Source organism: Carica papaya, chromosome 5, assembly GCF_054855325.1.
Source record: "Carica papaya isolate Zhongbai chromosome 5, ASM5485532v1, whole genome shotgun sequence".
In the NCBI taxonomy this organism is placed as follows: domain Eukaryota; kingdom Viridiplantae; phylum Streptophyta; class Magnoliopsida; order Brassicales; family Caricaceae; genus Carica; species Carica papaya.
In genome coordinates, this window is record NC_142313.1 from 38,989,861 (window position 1) to 39,008,066 (window position 18,206).

Genomic DNA, 18,206 nt, shown 5'->3' on the forward strand with positions numbered 1-18,206 from the left:
TATGTTTAAGTGATTTAGAAATGACTAAAAGTTATATTGTTTAATTATGAATTATAATTAAATTAAAGTTTAGTTAAAACCTTTTACAAAATATATAATTAAATTTTTTTTAAAGTTATATAATAAAACATAGCAAATACATTTTTATTGCAAATAGTAAACCATAATTAAAAAAAATTCCTAATAATACATTTTTCCAAAAAAACAATTAATAATACATTTACTTTTTTTTTTAATTTTAATATTGCTCAACCCACTTCTCTTTTGGCCAGTATTCATTTCACTAATTAATTATTGCAATTTTTAATTAATTTAATTTAATTATTAGCCACAATAATTAAATCACTTAAAGAGCTCCCCTTCAATTTGCACCTCCAATATATATATATATATAGAATTTATGTAAATTATAAATACAAAAATACAAATACATATATATATATATATATATGTAGACTTTTATATACAAATGGCAAGATACTCTCTGTCTTTTGCGGTAGATTCTGGTTCCAGTTTTTTCAAGACATCTTTCTTTCTTTAGATTAGATTCATTCATGGCGGCAACCCAATCACAAGCTCCAGATCGTACCACTGGTACATCAATTACTCCAAATCCTTTTATGCTTCTCCACGCTTTTCACTTTTCAGTTTTTGATCTACCTCTTACTATCATTGCTATTTCTTCTTTTTTTGCTCAATTTGTTGCCAAATCAATTAATGTTTTCATCAATCGTCGCTGTGTTTTCTGTTAGTCATGATATATGCATAGATTTGTCTCTTTCCTTTTTCTCTTTGGTATATAATTGAGTCGTTACTCCTCGATTGGTGTCTTTCTCATGATTAGTCTGGAAATTCGCGTGCTTATGGTTCATATGATATCCTAATACCTTGTGTTCTTCTGAGTTGCAAGTTTTCTTGATATGATTCTCTCTAGAAGTAGAGACAGCTCGATCTTCGTATTAAGATCTCAGATCTGGATATTGTTAGGTGACGGTAATTATTATAAAATTTTCGACATGTGATTTTATCTTATTCGAATGCTTTGCGTGAATGTAAAACGAGCATAAGATTACAATGATCCATCTTTAAACAAAGTAATCATAATTGAAAGCAGTTGTTGATATGGAAGGTCGACCATATTTGTTCATCTTTCAAGAGGGAAAAGAACAAGAATGGTTAGTTAGTTGCTATGCTTATACCAGGTCTTCCGAGGTCTTTTTATTCATAGGTCAGTTTGTTCAATTATGTGGGAAGTCTTGCTTTGTTTACTTTGCCTTCGTGGGTACCTAAATGGGCCTTTGGAATTTTATTTCAGACTGTCTGTGGCTGTCAATAATTCCTTTTCCATTTTCTTGTATCATTACTTAGAGACTGCTGGGGTGGAAGTCACTTTGTTTGGAATTTGAAATGCCCTTTCTGTTTAATTTTTTCATCTTCTTTCAACAATAGGGTGCTACCACCTTATTGTGCTATATACAATAAGGTGCCACATAGCACTTTTTTTTTTAACTTTCAAAAAGGTGCTATATACACAAGCTTCTCAATCTTTGTTGATTTGGTTATGAAATTCAGATGAATTTTGCACGTTACAGTCTCTAGTCTGCCCCTATTATTCTTGAATTATATAAAAACAGAGCCTATTTAACTCCGAGTCAATGCTTTTTTTGCTTTAAAATGTATTTATATTATTTCATCTATCCTGTGTGCATAGGTGTGCACGCGTGGATTTGTGCGCACATATTCATAGCTTCAAGTTTTCCTATCTCCGAATTTTGCTTTGGTTGGTCAATAATTTGTAGTACCTGTGTTTCTAAGACTCTACTAAGTCACTGAGCAATACTGATCATGGATGCAGAAGAGCAACCTGCTAATTCAGATAACATGAAGGAACAGGTAATTGTGAGTTCATTACAACATCTCTTTTCCTAAAATAGTTCTCATTTTTTTTTACTATTCTCTGTGCATGAGTTTCACGAAACTTGGTCACTGACACCCTTCTTTTTTTAATCTTATAGCAGACGTCAGCAAAAAATGAGTCATCAATTTCACCTAGTTCCTCTCACGATACTGCCAGCATAGGTCTTGTAAGGGGAACAGCAGCTCAATCAGGATCGTTTGTATCAGTAGGGGATCATGCTGGCTACTCAGCTAATATCTATGCTCCTCAGGCACATGGTTTTTATTATAGAGGTTAGTCTTTTATGTCCTTTTCACATTTTCTTTTAAATGACAGTATTTGATGATCGTCGGTATATACCATGTTATAAATATAAGCAATGCATGATTTTTCACATTTTCTTTATGGACTTCTTTGAGTGGGTCATTCATCTATTCAGTAAGACCTATTCTTCTGCTATATTCTTCTTAGTAAACATTTGCTATTCCATTTCAATTTGATTTTAGTAATTTTGGGAAGTAACCAAGGGGATCGTTTCTTTAATTATGTTCTGACCCCAGGTTACGACAATACTATGGGTGAGTGGGATGAATATCCATCATATATCAATGCTGAAGGATTGGAAATTGGATCTTCTGTGAGTAAATCTTCAATAATTATTCATTGTTCTTGACAGCTTGGAGTTACTCTCTAGTTTAATATTTGGTCTTACTCAGGGTCTCTACAATGACAATCCTTCTCTTGTCTTCCATACTGGATATGGCTACAGTCCGCAAATGCCATATGGACCCTATTCCCCTGTCACGACTCCTTTACCTTCTGTAGGTGGAGATGCACAATTGTATTCCCACCAACAGTTTCCCTTCTCCGGCCAGCCTTACTACCAGCAGTTAGTTCCTCCCAGCATGCCGTATATTACATCGCCAACTCCTGTTTCTCAGCCAGATGTCACTAGTCTGATGGGTGTTGACCAACAAGGGGATAACATGCTTTTTGGGCCGAGGCCTAACTATCCTCCTCCAGTAGGATCTTTTGGCAGAGGTAGTTTTCCTGGAAATCCAGGCACAATTGGTTTTCCTGATTTGCAGCAAGGTTTTGATGGCTTGAGATCTGGTGGACTTTGGTCAGATTGGTCCAAGCCTTCTGACAGACAGAGGCCTCTAACCCCTATATCACCAGCAGTATCTCCACAGCCAATTAGCCCACTTGGTTCATTTGGACAAAATGTCCCAATGGTATGTCTTCTTTTAGAGTTCTTATCAGTTTCATTTCCCTGTCTTTGTTTATGATGCTATTTTGCTCTTTGATTCAGAGTATGGTTTCTTCTTTGCCACTCGGGAAGTTTGAAGGGAAGAAATCTGCATTAATATAGGCATCAACAGTTCAGTAGCAATTACATAGTCTAAGTCAAGAACTGAAAATTTTCTAAGCTACCGTTACTTCGAGGATTTTATTCTTATTTGACCCATAATGACCATATCTTGGTACAGTTTGATTTCTAGATATACTTGCATTTTAGTAGAGTTTGACTTCTAAATATGCTTGCATTTTAGAGAAATACATAATTTTGAATATAATTTGTAAAATTGAAAACCTGGTAGAGATGCTATTTAACTCGTCTGTGGCCATAACCTGTCATTTAAGTATATGATTGTACAGATTTTATAACTTAGCTGTTATTCTGTCAATGCGCGGCTACAAGTAAAATATGTGGCACCCTGAATTACTGTTAAGCGTCTTCTTTCACGTATTTTTAATTATATATCTCTTATCACTCCTTCTGTCTTAGTCTTGTTGCTTTTTTTTTGGGGGTCCTAAGCTGGCCTTTAGGACATGGTAAGGGTCTGTTCAGTTCAATGAAAATTTCCTGTTCTGAATGATTTTATTTATTGTTTTTTGAAAATTACAGAGGAAATGTTTAGTTGAATGAATATGAGAATAAGTTTCTATCAAAATCCATCTCCTAATTGTACTAAATTATATAACATAAAAGTATGCTTTATGATTTGTTGAAAAATAGAAACAGAAAGATGGCAGTTTTCTAAGTTTACAAAAAAATCTGTGGGAACTTCCTACTCCCACTGCAGTCAGTTGCCACTCGCCTAAACCAACCCCCATCTCGAAGCCTCAAAACTCAAAAGTCAATGAACAAGACACAGCCCTTGCTCTTCTTTTTTCCCAAAGGTTGTGACTAGTGGTTTTATAAACTATTGAAAATCATCAAACTTTACATTCAATAAACAATAAAATATTAAATGATATTGGTTAATACCGAGAAATATTAATCTTATTCAAGATAATAAATCATGAATACTAATAATAAACACTAATATTTTTGATAATATTACTATTGCCATTTACTTTATACTTACAATATTAAATATTCTTGTAAATTTCTATCTTATTCAGTATTTGTTGTTTATTATTATCTTCTCTATGTTGATTATTTCATATTAATTCTATTGATAAACTAATAGAATTTTAATATATTTATTTTTATGCTTAGAATATTAATTAAAACTATGTAATTCATTATTAGTTTTGATAATAAATCTGAATATTTTAGTATTATAGTGTAATTCACATTATGTTGTTTTAAATGTAATTAGAGAATAAGAACAATATGTCTTCCAAACTAAACCCATTTTTATCTGTTCTATCCTTAAAACACTGTTTTCAAGACATAGCAACTCAATCCGTTCTGTAAGGAGAAAGAAAGGCAGAAAATCAGAGAAAAAATAATCAAAACTCGAAACAATTGAATAGGCCGTAAATTTTTGCCAGTATATCTGCGTTGTTCTTCTGTTAAATTTAAATTTGAGACCTGGATTTTGGTTCTAGAGATAAGAAATCAAATGCATATAACCATTCTGACAAGGAACAGAATGTTAACCTAAATTTAATGCAATAGTAATAATCCAGTTCAGTTTTGAATTGCCTTGATGTACGTTGGAAGATATTTATAGTTTCTTGTATAATATGGGAGTCCAATAGACATGACAGCCTTGAGCATCGATCATGTTTTTTTGGTTTCTTTTTCTTTTTTAAGTAATCCTGGCAAGAAACTTTTAATTTAGCATGGATGTATTTATATGAATTAACTTTTATTCATTTGAAGAGAAGATGGCTGACTATCCTCTATTTAGTAATTCCAGATTTTCTCTTCTTGTCTTGTTTCTTTCCTTTTTGGTTTTGTTGGCAGGACAGGTAGTCCTCCTCTGCCATAACCATCCTTCTCTTTCTTATAACACTTCTTTTTCTGTGAAATAAAATATTAAAAGTGAGGACGACTTGCACTGGGAGCAAAATATTATTGTCTAATTTTAGCCATAAATTCCAGTTCATTGATGTGTTTACTTGTTTTTTCTTCAGGTTTCTCAGCAACAACGATCATTTTATGGGTTTGGATCTGGGTCAAACTCTTACAGTAGAAATTACCTATGCAGTGGTTTTAATCAGGGCTCTAGTTTTGGAAGTGGATCTATTTCAAGTTTGGGAGGGAACAATCAAGGGTGGCTTTCTCTTGATAGCAGTAGACAACGTGGAAGGGACAGTGGCTCTTCCTTATGTGGCTGTAATGGTGTTCTTGATATTCTCAACGAGCAAAACAGGGGACCAAGAGCCTTGAAACCTAAGAGTCAAATAGCATCTGAACATAATTCTTCCATGGATAATAGCAAACACAATAAACCCCACACCAAGGTCCATGATGATTCTTACAACAGGTCTGACTTTGTGACGGAGTACAAGGATGCTAAGTTCTTCATAATCAAGTCCTACAGTGAAGATAATGTTCACAAGAGTGTTAAATATGGTGTATGGGCTAGCACGCCAAATGGGAACAAAAAGTTAGATGCTGCTTACCATGAAGCTAAGGAGAAGCAAGATCCCTGTCCGGTGTTTCTCTTTTTTTCGGTAAATGCTTCTGCAAATACAATTATCATTTGAATGTGGCTATTCTTATTCTCCACTGTTCCATAAAAAGTGATTTCCTATAAGGGCTACAGTTATAAAACAATTTTTATCAATTTTATTTCAAAGAGCATTTCTCAGTCATCTTAATTTTTAGTTCATGGTTGTCTTCCTGTGGAGTACATATTTTTCTTTTAAAATATAAGTGGCATCCTCCGTGCCAAACCCAATTAGTTTACGAGTTAAATTTAGTTCATCCTGTATATTCCTTTTTCTTTTATGTGGAAGGCAGATATCGTAAAATTCTGCCTTCCGTATAATTTCTGTACTTTGATTGATTGAACATTTTGCTTTGTACAATTTGCTCAACTCTTTGCTTGGTTTTAAATAACAAATTGGACTTAAAATAACAAATTGGCAGTGCAACCAAGGGTGAGACGTTTGTCGGTTCATCCAAATGTTTGTTCTCCTATTGCAGACCACCTCTACCTGAACTTTTTAAGTATTAATTAATATTAGCTGGTTCTGAAAAGGTACTCTATATTTCTTATGTTTATCGATGTCCCATTTGATTCAGTTCTTATTATATTCTTTGTTAATTCTCATCCTTAATTTTAAACTTGAATTTGTACCCAAAGAAAATCAAGGTAGTACCTTGAACATGAATACTGTTGTAATCACACATAGCAAGATGATTATAAAGATTAAGGATGAGAATTAACAAGGGAGTGGATGAAAAATTATATGGAATGAGCAGAAACAGTTTGGGTTGGATTTATCTTTAGAAAAAGTTGGGCTTGGATTTAGCCCAGCATGTGATTATCTTTCTAGCAGTAGATGAATGGTTCTTATGTCTATAGTTCTACTTCATTCTTGCCTTCTCTTTTTGCTCTTATGATTTTCCTGTAAATTTTTATGTGGTAGTTTATGTGCAGGTCAATGCAAGTGCTCAATTTTGTGGGGTGGCTGAAATGGTTGGACCTATTGACTTTGATAAGAGTGTGGATTACTGGCAACAAGATAAGTGGAGTGGTCTATTCCCTGTCAAGTGGCACATTATTAAAGATGTTCCAAACAATCAGTTCCGACATATTGTACTGGAAAATAATGACAATAAACCTGTGACTAACAGTCGGGACACTCAGGAGGTAGCATTTCTCTAATAACTTATATATTTTGCTGGAATCCTTAGTTTATTAAAATGAAACCTTTAATTTGATGTAGGACAAGGAGTCGTTAAACTAATTTGCCTTGCTGCTATAATTTAGAAATAGAGAAATTTTGGATGAGAAACAGAAAAATATGAGAAAATATTGATAGGCTGGAAGAAATTAGGGATCAGGGTTAAACAAATCTAGTGAGAAGTATAACGAATGAGATAACTTAGATAGAATAACAACCAGAAGAACAAACACAGAGATAAAGGAAACAAAACTCAAACAACATAATTCTTGATTCATTAACGTCTATTATTTTTTTTCTTCATAGCTAAGAGCCTTTATTTACAATTAATTACAGAAGAAAAAAGTATAAAGAAGAAGTCTAAAAATATTCTAATTCCTATGTACTTAAGATCTACGTAAATAGGAAAGTAAAGTATAATAATGCCTCAATAGCTTAAAAGTATAAAATAATAATAATTCTTGCAAAAATATTTTTTAATTGAAACATTGTTTCTAAGTAATATCTTCTGATTCTACATCTTTTTATCTATTTGGTGTGAACTCGGCATCAAGTTTTGAAGTGGTTAAGCATCAAAATGAGAAAGGTTCGGATATGCTCGTCAGAATCTTCAAAAAGTGAAGGCTTTTAATAATTTTTTGTAGAAAAAATGAAAACTAACCAAAATTATAGGTTAAATCAATGAGGTAAATTAAAATCATCTGAAGAAATCTTTTTAATATCATCCTCATTTCGATGGCAACAAGAGGTAGACTAGATTATTGAAAGGAGGAAGTTGCTTAAAATCATTAGCATAAAAGAAACAACTTTAACAGGAGCCAATATTTCTTGAGTTGCCACTTGTAGTTCGAGAAGAATTCAGGCTTTATCTCTTCTAGTTTATCAGAAGTCTTGTTAAAAATTTTACCCCACTTTAATATTCTCATGGAGTCACCCATAATTCTTTAGTTCTTGCATATAGGTTGAATACATACTAAATACTCATTCAACAACAATTATCATATGCATGACCATCTAAAGAATTTTTTAGTGCACACAACCTCTTCTAAATATTTATGTTGAATACAAGCTTCATTATGTGGAAGTATACTAATACTTCTCATCCATTCATACAGATCAAAAACTGGGACAACCCATCACGAGTAATTGAGTAGATTATAATGAATTGTAACCAAGAATTTGTCTAATTCCATGCAAGTTGTTACCTTTAACTTTAATATGCTTGAGACGAGTTATCTAATGCCCATGTTTTCAAATTAAATTTAAAACCAATAGAATACACATAGGAACCTGAATCTGATGGTCATTCCATGAAGTATAAAACAAGAGGGTGGAGTGTGTTCTATTTTGTTATAGTATTAACTTTCTAGATGTGATTCCTGGTTTCCATCTTAAATCTGAAATAAAAATGAGAATCATCTGCTTCTTTTTTGTTTTAATAAATTTGAAAGAAAAGAAATGCTAAACTAATCACACAAGTCCTGAATTTCTGATCAAAGATGCATATTAATAATTTCTATTTATACAAATGAAATCATTAACCACTTATCAGTTATTTGAAGTGACATTATAGTTTCTGCTCATTGACATTTTTTTTTTAATTCCCTTTTGCCTATGTGTATATATTGCAGGTCAAACTGGAGCAGGGAATTGAGATGTTAAACATTTTCAAGAATTATGAAAATGATATGTCCATTCTTGATGATTTTGAGTTTTATGAGGAACGGCAGAAGGCCATGCAAGAACGAAAGGCTAGGCAGCAAGCCAACTTGATATCTGTAGGGGTAGTTGGAGAAAACGATAGTAGAAATGCTGTTACATTTTCCGGTGACTTCATTAAGCAGATGTCAAAGAGTTTTGCGCAAGTAGTTCGCTTGGATGAGGCTAGTAAGGATGGTTCTGTAGTTGATAGAGCTAGTTCTGCCTCTGATGGCTCCCTGGGTACCAGAGTGAAACTTGAGGATGCTACAAAAGCAGCTGTCTCCTCTGCTCAGGCCAGTTAGGCAGATATTAATGCCTGGGCTTTTGAGAAACCTTGCTGCCCTTATTAGGTGGCAATCTTCTGTTCCACTCTTAGTTAATATTATCGCATGAGGAGGTAGATCTCTGATATTTTGGAATCTGTTAGAGTGCATCAGTCTGAATGAAAGTCTTACAAGTTTTTCAGGGTTGCTGGGGCCTCCTGTATAATATCCTTCCAAATGCTGCTTTTCAATTTTACGCTTTGATTTTTCGTTTTGTTTATGTCCTTCCATTGTTGCTATGCAGGTGATTAGTTAGGTTAAGGTACTGCGCAACACCTTGCATTTGTAAAGTTCCATAGCTTTGCAGGTAGTTGAATAAAGGATGCAGCAGAAGGTAATTGAAGGAAGGTTTTCTTTTAGTTAATTTTTTTTTTCTATATTTCTCATTTATGAATATGAACAGATAGCCTTGCATATGGTGAGATGCATTCTCTGTCTTAACTTCTCCTGAGTTACTGAGTTGCTTCCTTGCCCTTTATAGTTCCACTTGCTTTGACAGAATATATGATGAGCTCTTATTGTGATATATATATATTTCAGTATGATGCATAATGTTAGCAAAATATGTAGACAATTTATGAGTCCTGTGGCTGTGAATTGATTAGAACGAAGAGTCTGATCGTCCAAAGTAGAAAGCAGTGTACAGAAATAAAGCTGTACTTTTATCAGGTAATTTTGATATTCTATTGTATCTTGACTAACATTCATTAGAGATTAGAGATTAGGAACAGAGGAGACCAGTTCGTGGCCAACTTGTTCTGGTTTTGGACCAGTTAAATTAACTTTTTGTTTTAACATAAATGACGGTAATGTATATAATAATATGTATATATATGTAGTTTATATATTATGTATGTATAGATGTTTACATGTTATGTATATAGATGTATTTAAGATGTATACGGTACATATATATATATATATATTTATGGGCGTGTGTATAATATATTTTTTTTTTAAAATTAAAGTATTTTGTAAAATTCAGTTTATTCGGTCTAAGCAGGACTGGATTCTATCGGGTCTAGGTTGAATTTGTTTGAAAATTTCTTCAAGTTCGATTTCAGTTTGGTCAAGCCTAGTTATGGATTGTTATTCATATTTTTTCACATAAAAAATAAATCCAGATCAAAGCTAAATTAATTAAACTGAAAAACTCATTCAATTAACCATTCCTAATAGTAATATTTGTAAAAAATAATTTCGAAATGTAGAGAAAACAAGTTATAATCTAAAATAATTTAGAATGAAGTTGTGTTTTTTTAATTTCTTGTATGATTATAGAAAGACCAAGAGAGTACATATATTTTGTCTCAAAATAGAATTTGTTTGTATTGAATGTCAATTGAAAGAAGTTATTTTTAGGTTGTGTAAGCTTTTATTGAACAATAGACAAAAGGAATTACATCTCAACTTTTTATTTTTATTCTTTAAATTTAATTGTTTTATTAGATTTAGAATATAAAAATTAACTAGACTTACTACATATACAAATAACATTATACAAAATTTAATTGTAATTTGCATCTAATGGGTTGAAAAGATTAAAATCCGAATGGCCAAGTGATCTCGACAATTTATTATTAATTATTAATTATTAATTTTTATATTATAATTTTGTATTTTCAATATTTGAAGTATAATAAATCTGACCCTCAATTAAAAAAGAAAATAAAGATGTCAAGTGTAAACCTCGGCCATTAAATTAAACATTTAAAATAACAATTTGTTTTTTTTTTTTTTGTGGGGAGTGAATAAATTAATAATTTATTTATGGAAAACAATAAGAGCAACACGCTTACACAATTTGTCTGAACCTCGACCATTCTTGTAGTAGAAAGACGAATTTACCCCTCACAGTCCTTCTAAATAACTTCTGCATGCCCACAGTTTTAGAGTTTACGCCCAGCCTCTTTCTTCCCAATCATTTCGATCGCTTCGATGCGTTGATTTCTTCTACAGGAGGCTCTTGTTGCACGTAGTTATACACAGTATATCTGCATGTATAGGATTGCACGGAGACAACAAGAGAAGAAGAAATAGTGATGGGAAATTCATGGGATTCGATTATTGTGATGGAGAGCATATGGAAGATGGGTCTTTTCCCTTCTTCGTATGCAGAGGAATTTCGCCTGCAAAATGAAGGTTTTTACTGGGCGACAATCATAGCGATATTGCTTATTCTTATTTGGCATTTCTCCAGAAAACTTTGCTTCTCTCGATCGTCCGCTTATGGTTCTCTCAAATCTAGCAATATTTCTTCTGTTTCTGGCTCCGTTGACTGTCAATCAGGGTAAATAAGTTTCTGACGTTAGTTTTTGCTTTTGTGTCTATTTGGGTACGACTTACTTGCCTTGTCTTGCCTTTTGGCGGGTTACTGTTTAGTGGGTAGTTTTTGTTTTCGTGCAAAACATTTTGTTGTGCTTTTGGTTGTCTGGTTCAATTCGGTTCCCGGTAATTTTTCTTGAATTGGATGATTATATTATTGGTATATGAATATATTAATTGGGTGTTTCATTTGCTTAATCTTGATTGTCTTGCAATCATTTTGGCCCAGGTTAGTGCTTATTGCTTATTTTGCCTTTTCATTACGTGGTTGCTTTTATTTTTTATTTTTCTAAATTTTATGTAAGTATTTGGTGGAATCTGAAGAAACTTATGGTATGGGATTATCTCTGTTGCTTGGTTTAACAATCTGCATACATCTCAAGGACTATTATTCTTTTTCACTACTGGGAGGGTTTAGAATAATTTTGTTACTATTGTTCTCCCTTTGGTCTTGATAATTGAAATATGAAACAATTTCTACTGGGCGATACTTATTAATTTCTAGATCATTTTCTTCCCTTGCATATCTTCTTTTGCTCTTTTTTTTTTGCGATTATAATTTCTGGTTTCTTCAAACTAATGCTTTTGTGATTCCACCATCAACGAAACAGCTTTCAACATCTGATCATATCCATTTAGTCACTGATGCAGAATTCTCATTGGTTCTGCAGGATCCCGGAGATTGTGTCAGACAGAGATTTGAAGTTTCTTATTGAAAATTTGGATGGGAATCCCAATGAAAATGAGAAATGGGAAACTGTTATAGACAAAAGAAACAGTGTTCTATGGTACAATGCAAAGTGCTGTAAACCTAAGGTTAAGTCTTTGTTTATCAATCTGAAATGCTGAATTAACTATTTATGAGTTTACTTTTTTGCTTTTTAGGTTGTGCTAGTTTTCTTGTAAAGCTTGCTAAGGTAGGTGTTATATTCCCAGTTTAGGTAGTCTTGTAATTAACCTACTAATGTGCTATTCTATACTTTTATTCCTACTCTAACTGCCTCAGTTATTCACACTCTTTCACTTTTTCCATAAGAAATTTATACAGGTCAATAATTAGGTGACACCTACATACTAATAACAACAAAATCAATAGTAGTACCATCTCCTAATGAGGATATTTGGGACATACACTCTGACTCAAAACAACACTCTCATAGAGAAAGGTGGAAGTACCAACCTTCCAACCAGAGGATGTTGATCATTCACACTCTTTTATGTACATGCAGCAAAATAAAAGAAACACTTGCAACATCAAAAACATGGATTATATCTTAAAGAATTTAATGATGCCATTTCTGATGAGCTGGCGATAAATATTTATTTGTTTTTCTTCCTCTATGATTTTCTGATTGACTGCCAACATCTTAACTATTAAATCTAGTATGTTTGGAACTATCTATAGATTTCTCTCAGGTGCTACTGCATTATATTATTTAGCTTGGGGAATTTTTCTGCTATGGCTAATCATTTTGAGGTTTATTCTGTTTTTAACTTCTTGCTTGGGTTCCCTCAAGGCTGCATTTTCACTTTGGAAGTGGCTTGAGGTTGTATTCTACAGCTGACAACCTAAGAAAGAGGGTATTGCTTTAGTTAATAGCCGTACAATAGAAGGAGGTAGTTCTTGCCACATTCTTCTAAGGTGTCCAAAGACTAAGCCCTTACTTTTTGTCCATTTTCAAATCTTTTTGGTTTGTTGGATTAAAACAAGGGCCTTTTTTTAAGGGTGAAACACCTATTACATCAGGTTAAGTTTACCACTTGGGTAATGCCTCAAGTTTGTGGGCATTCCCTAACAAGGGATGAATTTTTAGTTTTTTTAGATATATTATTGTGTAACTAGTAGTCCCCTAAATGGATAGCTCCCTCTTACTGCTTTGGTTGTACTTCTTCTATAACCAAAACCACTTTACTCTTTGGGAGAATTAAAATGGCATCTATTTTCTATTGTAGGATGCTCCTCTGAAGTACCTGAGTGTGACAGTATTTGAGAATTGCTCAGCTGAGGTCTTAAGGGACTTCTACATGGACAATGATTACAGAAAGCAGTGGGACAAGACTCTGGTTTTGCACGAGCAACTGCATATGGACAGAATAAACGGAATTGAAATTGGTCGCACAATCAAAAAATTCCCATTGTTGACACCTAGGGAGTATGTATTGGCTTGGAGGTTGTGGGAGGGAAAAGATAACACATTCTACTGCTTTATCAAGGTAAGTTTCCCAAAAACTCTAATGTACTATACTAGTTTGTGCATGGGGTTTTGTTGGTCTCTTTTTCTCTTATAACCCCCTTTGTTTCCTTATTTCTTGCCCTTGTGCTTTTCACACTTTCTCATTGGAATTATCTGGTTAAGATATGGGCACTACATTAACAAAAAGATTGTTGAAACTTATATGACCAGAAGGGTATCCTCTGCCTGTATTACCCTTTATAAAGTTTTTGTGTTTTTTGTGTGTATTCTTTCTTAATATTTTTATATCATTTCTCTTTTTTTCCTTTCTACTCTGGAGGGCTATTTGTATTGTCCCCAACTTTGAAGTCATTTCACCAAACTCTCAGCCACTGAAGGTTTTTACAACCTCAATCTGTGGTAGGTCAATTTGACGTCCGTCTCAGGCATCTTTTTAAGTTCTTCCAGTTATCTCAGTGCTAAGTATATTCCCGTGCTAGCATGGTTTTGCTTTAACAAGTCTTGGTTTTCAGTGGCAAAGTAGAAGCTTTGTCTGTTAATGAAGCAACTACTAGCTATGGTCCATATGAAAATATTGGAACTTTGTTCTACTTAAAGTAAAGATCATTTACTTTAACTTTAATAAGTAAAAAAGGTACCTGTTCTTATTTAACAATAAGTAGGTTTAAGGTTATTAATGATTTTCTTTCCAAAGAAAATAATGTTTAATTATAAAAAAGGATGTGTTTGCAACTTAAATTAACAGTAATTAGCATTTATGTTTGTATGGAAGACCAGCACTTGTTCAACTTAATGGTTCACAACATTAATTGACAAAGGCAACTTGTCCAAAAACATTTTGAGAGCCATTCACGGGTTTGTTATGTTCTATGATTTATAATACTTGTATTACGTATTTAAGACAGATGAGAACATGTCATCAATAAAAGTCTAATTAAGGGTCTGATGTTGATTATTCTTTTCTTCAGCTGATTGCTTACGATATAATTGATATTAACTAATTTTTTTAATGGCCATGATTAGGAATGTGAACATCCTTTGGCACCACTGCAGAGAAAATTTGTACGAGTTGGGTATTTTAGATCTGGTTGGCGAATCAGAAAAGGCTAGTGCCTGGCTTACTCCATTCATTTTCAATATTCTTGAAAGAATATGACGTATTAATTTGAACTGCTTTTTGATGTGTGTAGAAAGTGAATTTCCATAAACTAAATTGTGGAAATTGAATCATGTTATGCCTCATAAATCCTTTCTCTACCTGCCAGTAAAAAGAAAAATCTATCATTCCGTTTAGTTATGAACCTACATATAGGGAAATCTTGGGAAAAATCAGAGGAATGCCTAATTAGGTTTTCTAGCTTTAGGACCTTCTTTGGATATAAAAAGTGCTTATGAGAGAGACCTCAAAGATCTCTGGTTTCAGGAAGAAACTGTAACTTTCTTGTATAATCTTCTGCTTAATCATTTAATTCCCGGACAATGGATGAATATGTCTGATTACAAGCAAATAAGACTGCCCTACTATATTAATATCCACTTCTAAGAGGATCTTCAACTACCTGTAATGCAAAAAATAACCACCTACAATTGCGAAGGCTAAAAACCAGAAAGAGAGCATGTAAAACAGAAGTAAATAACTAGTCATCTACTGCTATCACTTGCTGAAATCAATTATTAACATAGATTGGTTGTGTGTTCATAACATCTATTCCCCCCTCAAAAAGGTAGTTGCTCACAAGTTCAAAAGATAGAGACCAAAGTCGGCATAAATTTAAAAAAAAAAGTTTGCAGGTATCATCTGAAATCTGGAGGTTGTCTGTGGCTGCTTATAGATGGAACAAAAGCCGTACCGAACTCCTAGGATGATGGAATGTCCAAATAAATACCTAGCTGATGTTAGTGCAATTAGAAAGTCTTCAATCAGTCCTATGGTAAATACTGTTCTCTTGGTAAACTGAATAGTTTCTGCATTTTTTGCAACCAGTGCTATATCTAATGCCAGAATAATTTTCTGTCCTGCATCAGATTCTTCAAGTACTTTATAATCGGCTGGTGTACCAAATTTTTTGTTATGCATAGCTGGTAATTGTTGTAGTTGGAAGTCACTATCAGCATCAACCAACACCTTGGTGAAGTGTATTGCATATCAGCCTGATCAATAATGGTTGAGTATGTCAGTGCCTCAAGACCACCGGCTAGATTGATTCCTAATTCAGCTACTGGTCTCCAGTTATGTCTTCCCCCGTTAACATTACTTTCTGCTGCCTCCCTCTTAGCCTAATCTCTAAGAAGTCCCTTGATAAATCATTTAATTGGGCTCTATTTCCGTTGCTTTACTTCAAGCGTAGCCCAGTTTCGTTCCCTCCCGGCCAGGTTCCTAGCTATGTCTTCCTGATACATTTTCAGGAAGGGGAATTGAATTGTTGCCAGAAAGCCCTAACATAACCACTTGTTCTGGTAGCAATTTGCTATAGTTTCTAGTTTGGGATCTATTGAGCCAACTTATAGGAATGTAGGAGAAAGTTTGACGAATATTTCTTAGGTTTTCTTGCTTTAGGACCAACTTGAATGCAGTGGGTCAATAGAGGGAACTGAATGATCTTCAAGTTTAGTAATAAAACTTTTGTGGATAATTTTATGATTAATTTTTTCATTCCCAAGCAACAAATAAGTACATCTGGTTACAAGCAAATGCAAGTGCGTAACTAACATTGATGACCACGCACAAGAAGAGAATAAACTATCCACTACACAAATCATAACCACCTAGAAAACGCACAGATTAAAAGCTAGAAATAGACAGAAAACTGAAAGTAAACCAAGTAAACTGAAAATAAACTAATTAGTCTTCTGCTGCAATCAATTTCGGACATCAATTGCTGGCATGGACTGGCTAGGACTTAGGAGGCCATAATGAAATGTAATTCTCATTAAGAGTACTTTTCTGGAGTCTGGACTGACTCTTCTATTTTTTACCAGAATTTTGCCATAAACTTGACCCATTAAAACTATATGTTTGATGTTTTGGTTCTTGCTTTTAAGTAATTTCCTTTGTTTTTGTTTTTTCTGATTCTTGACTTACTACAGTGCCTGGTACAAATGCTTGTGAAATCAAAATGTTTCACCAAGAAGATGCCGGTTTGAATGTTGAGATGGCAAAACTTGCTTTCGCAAAGGGCATTTGGAGTTACGTATGTAAGATGGACAATGCACTACGGAAATATCCTGCAATCAACATTCCTCAGACAAGTCCAGCCGTCTCCGCTGTCACCTTGATTAAGGAGGTCAGAAAAATGGTTGGGATTGATTTTGTTTTGAGGTCTATATAGTAGAAGTTAATCTGTCGTGTTCATTTGTAGTTTATGAAGAATACTTGAGGTCAAAGTTTTCTTTTATGCTTGTCAGTGTTTCATAAAAAATGAGGATAGGCTCTTAACCTGAAGCATATTGTGTTGGCCTGTTGGAAAATCTAGCTTTCGCTTCAAACCAGACTGACCTGTAGTTTAGATTAGCTATAGATGTCTGAACTAGAGTTTGTAGCATGAGCAATGTAAAAGTCCTGGTGGTTTTTAACTCTCTGTCAGCTCAACTTTTATGAACATAGGACTATAGTTTTTTATTTCCATGCAGGTTGCATCATCATCTGATATTCTAACCATGGCCATGTCTAGTTTACTTTGATTTAGCATATTTCCCAACATAAGTGACACTACTGGTTTGGAAAGTGTACTCAAGGTTATCACATTGGTTTATGGTATAATGAGCATGATATTTGAGTGTTGATGGCCGTAACTTCTTTTTTCTTTTTAATCTGTTTGTAGGTTCCACTTGAACTAGATGTGAGTAGTACTAGTAATCCTGGCCCAACAACAGCAGTTCCTGGGCTACTCGCTACTGAAGCCGAAGGAAAGAAATTCTTGAGAAAGCCATCTAGGAAATTCTTGGCAAATAGTCTGCTTCTTCTCGGGGGTGCTGTCTGTCTATCTCGTGGTCATTCTTCCCTTGGCGCTAAAGTTGCTATGGCATATTTCTTGACGAAGTTAGGTAAGCATCGTGCTTCATCAAGTCAAAACAGGGAAAGTTGAGGTGCCTGATCTTTCTTGCATCAAATTGCATGATTCCACCGGTTTCTAATGAAGGGAAGCGGAGTTTGTTTCAGTAGGGAAGTGAAGGTGGGCCATATAAGTCCCTAGGGGATTCCCCACAAATGTGTAGTAATATCCTTGTTTATGTTGTCTCTGGGAAAATGAATCTCATTTGTTCCAAACTTAGCTTTAAGAGTCACTAAAGGATTTGTAGATGCTTCTGTAAATATCAATCAAAGAGTTGTTGACTGATGGCTTTTAATAATCAGGACACTATTTAACCACTGAGTAACCTCTGCGAACACTTCAATTTTGGTGGAAAAATATGGGGTTCAAAATCTCTGTTGATCAATTCAAGTGCTTAAATTCTTCATACATATCCTGTCTTGAAGAAAACAGCCTTATCTTAAACGCCGCAGATGCAGTCTAAATTCTGGAAACGGACTTCCAGAATTGCCTAAACAACCCCTCTTGACTTTAATCTTTACACACTCATATAATTATCAAAGCAGTTAAATTCCGACTACATCAAACATATTACATACTTAAGTATTTGCACATATAATTTATCAGTCACCTAATAATA

General features: G+C 33.9%; 2 protein-coding genes across 22 annotated transcripts; both read left to right on the plus strand.

Moving 5' to 3' along the window:
- The first annotated feature begins 439 nt into the window (after positions 1-439).
- ECT5 (evolutionarily conserved C-terminal region 5) lies at positions 440-12,090 on the plus strand. 21 transcript variants are annotated; one of them, XR_015819445.1, is made up of 10 exons: positions 444-594; positions 1,856-1,899; positions 2,016-2,190; positions 2,458-2,534; positions 2,614-3,132; positions 5,270-5,812; positions 6,745-6,957; positions 8,623-9,089; positions 9,260-9,349; positions 12,012-12,090. XR_015819445.1 is itself a non-coding variant. In XM_022050717.2 (8 exons), exons 2-8 carry the CDS (start codon positions 1,846-1,848, stop codon positions 8,992-8,994), a joined length of 1,953 nt encoding a protein of 650 aa, XP_021906409.1. In that variant the 5' UTR covers positions 440-594; positions 1,712-1,845; the 3' UTR covers positions 8,995-9,541. The 21 variants fall into 21 exon arrangements, 17 of the variants coding, with proteins under 17 accessions (XP_021906409.1, XP_021906412.1, XP_021906415.1 ...); XR_002541002.2 differs by lacking the exon at positions 12,012-12,090 and adding an exon at positions 9,556-9,869; XR_015819444.1 differs by lacking the exon at positions 12,012-12,090 and having other exon boundaries at positions 8,623-9,175; positions 9,260-9,541.
- On the plus strand, positions 10,889-17,904 carry LOC110821031 (Polyketide cyclase/dehydrase and lipid transport superfamily protein). The gene is made up of 6 exons (XM_088220816.1): positions 10,889-11,305; positions 12,012-12,156; positions 13,294-13,554; positions 14,559-14,640; positions 16,623-16,819; positions 17,357-17,904. The coding sequence occupies exons 1-6, from the start codon at positions 11,058-11,060 to the stop codon at positions 17,618-17,620; spliced, it is 1,197 nt and encodes a 398-aa protein (XP_088076942.1). The 5' UTR covers positions 10,889-11,057; the 3' UTR covers positions 17,621-17,904.
- Positions 17,905-18,206: the final 302 nt, after the last annotated feature.

Bases quoted from the DNA above. Each gene is read 5' to 3' on its own strand.
- ECT5 (XM_022050713.2), top strand. From the start codon at position 555: ATGGCGGCAACCCAATCACAAGCTCCAGATCGTACCACTG. The intron at 595-1,855 runs GTACATCAATTA...TCATGGATGCAG, and splicing joins AGCTCCAGATCGTACCACTG to AAGAGCAACCTGCTAATTCA. The intron at 5,813-6,744 runs GTAAATGCTTCT...GTTTATGTGCAG, and splicing joins CGGTGTTTCTCTTTTTTTCG to GTCAATGCAAGTGCTCAATT.
- LOC110821031 (XM_088220816.1), top strand. From the start codon at position 11,058: ATGGGAAATTCATGGGATTCGATTATTGTGATGGAGAGCATATGGAAG. The intron at 12,157-13,293 runs GTTAAGTCTTTG...TTTCTATTGTAG, and splicing joins CAAAGTGCTGTAAACCTAAG to GATGCTCCTCTGAAGTACCT. The intron at 16,820-17,356 runs GTCAGAAAAATG...ATCTGTTTGTAG, and splicing joins CTGTCACCTTGATTAAGGAG to GTTCCACTTGAACTAGATGT.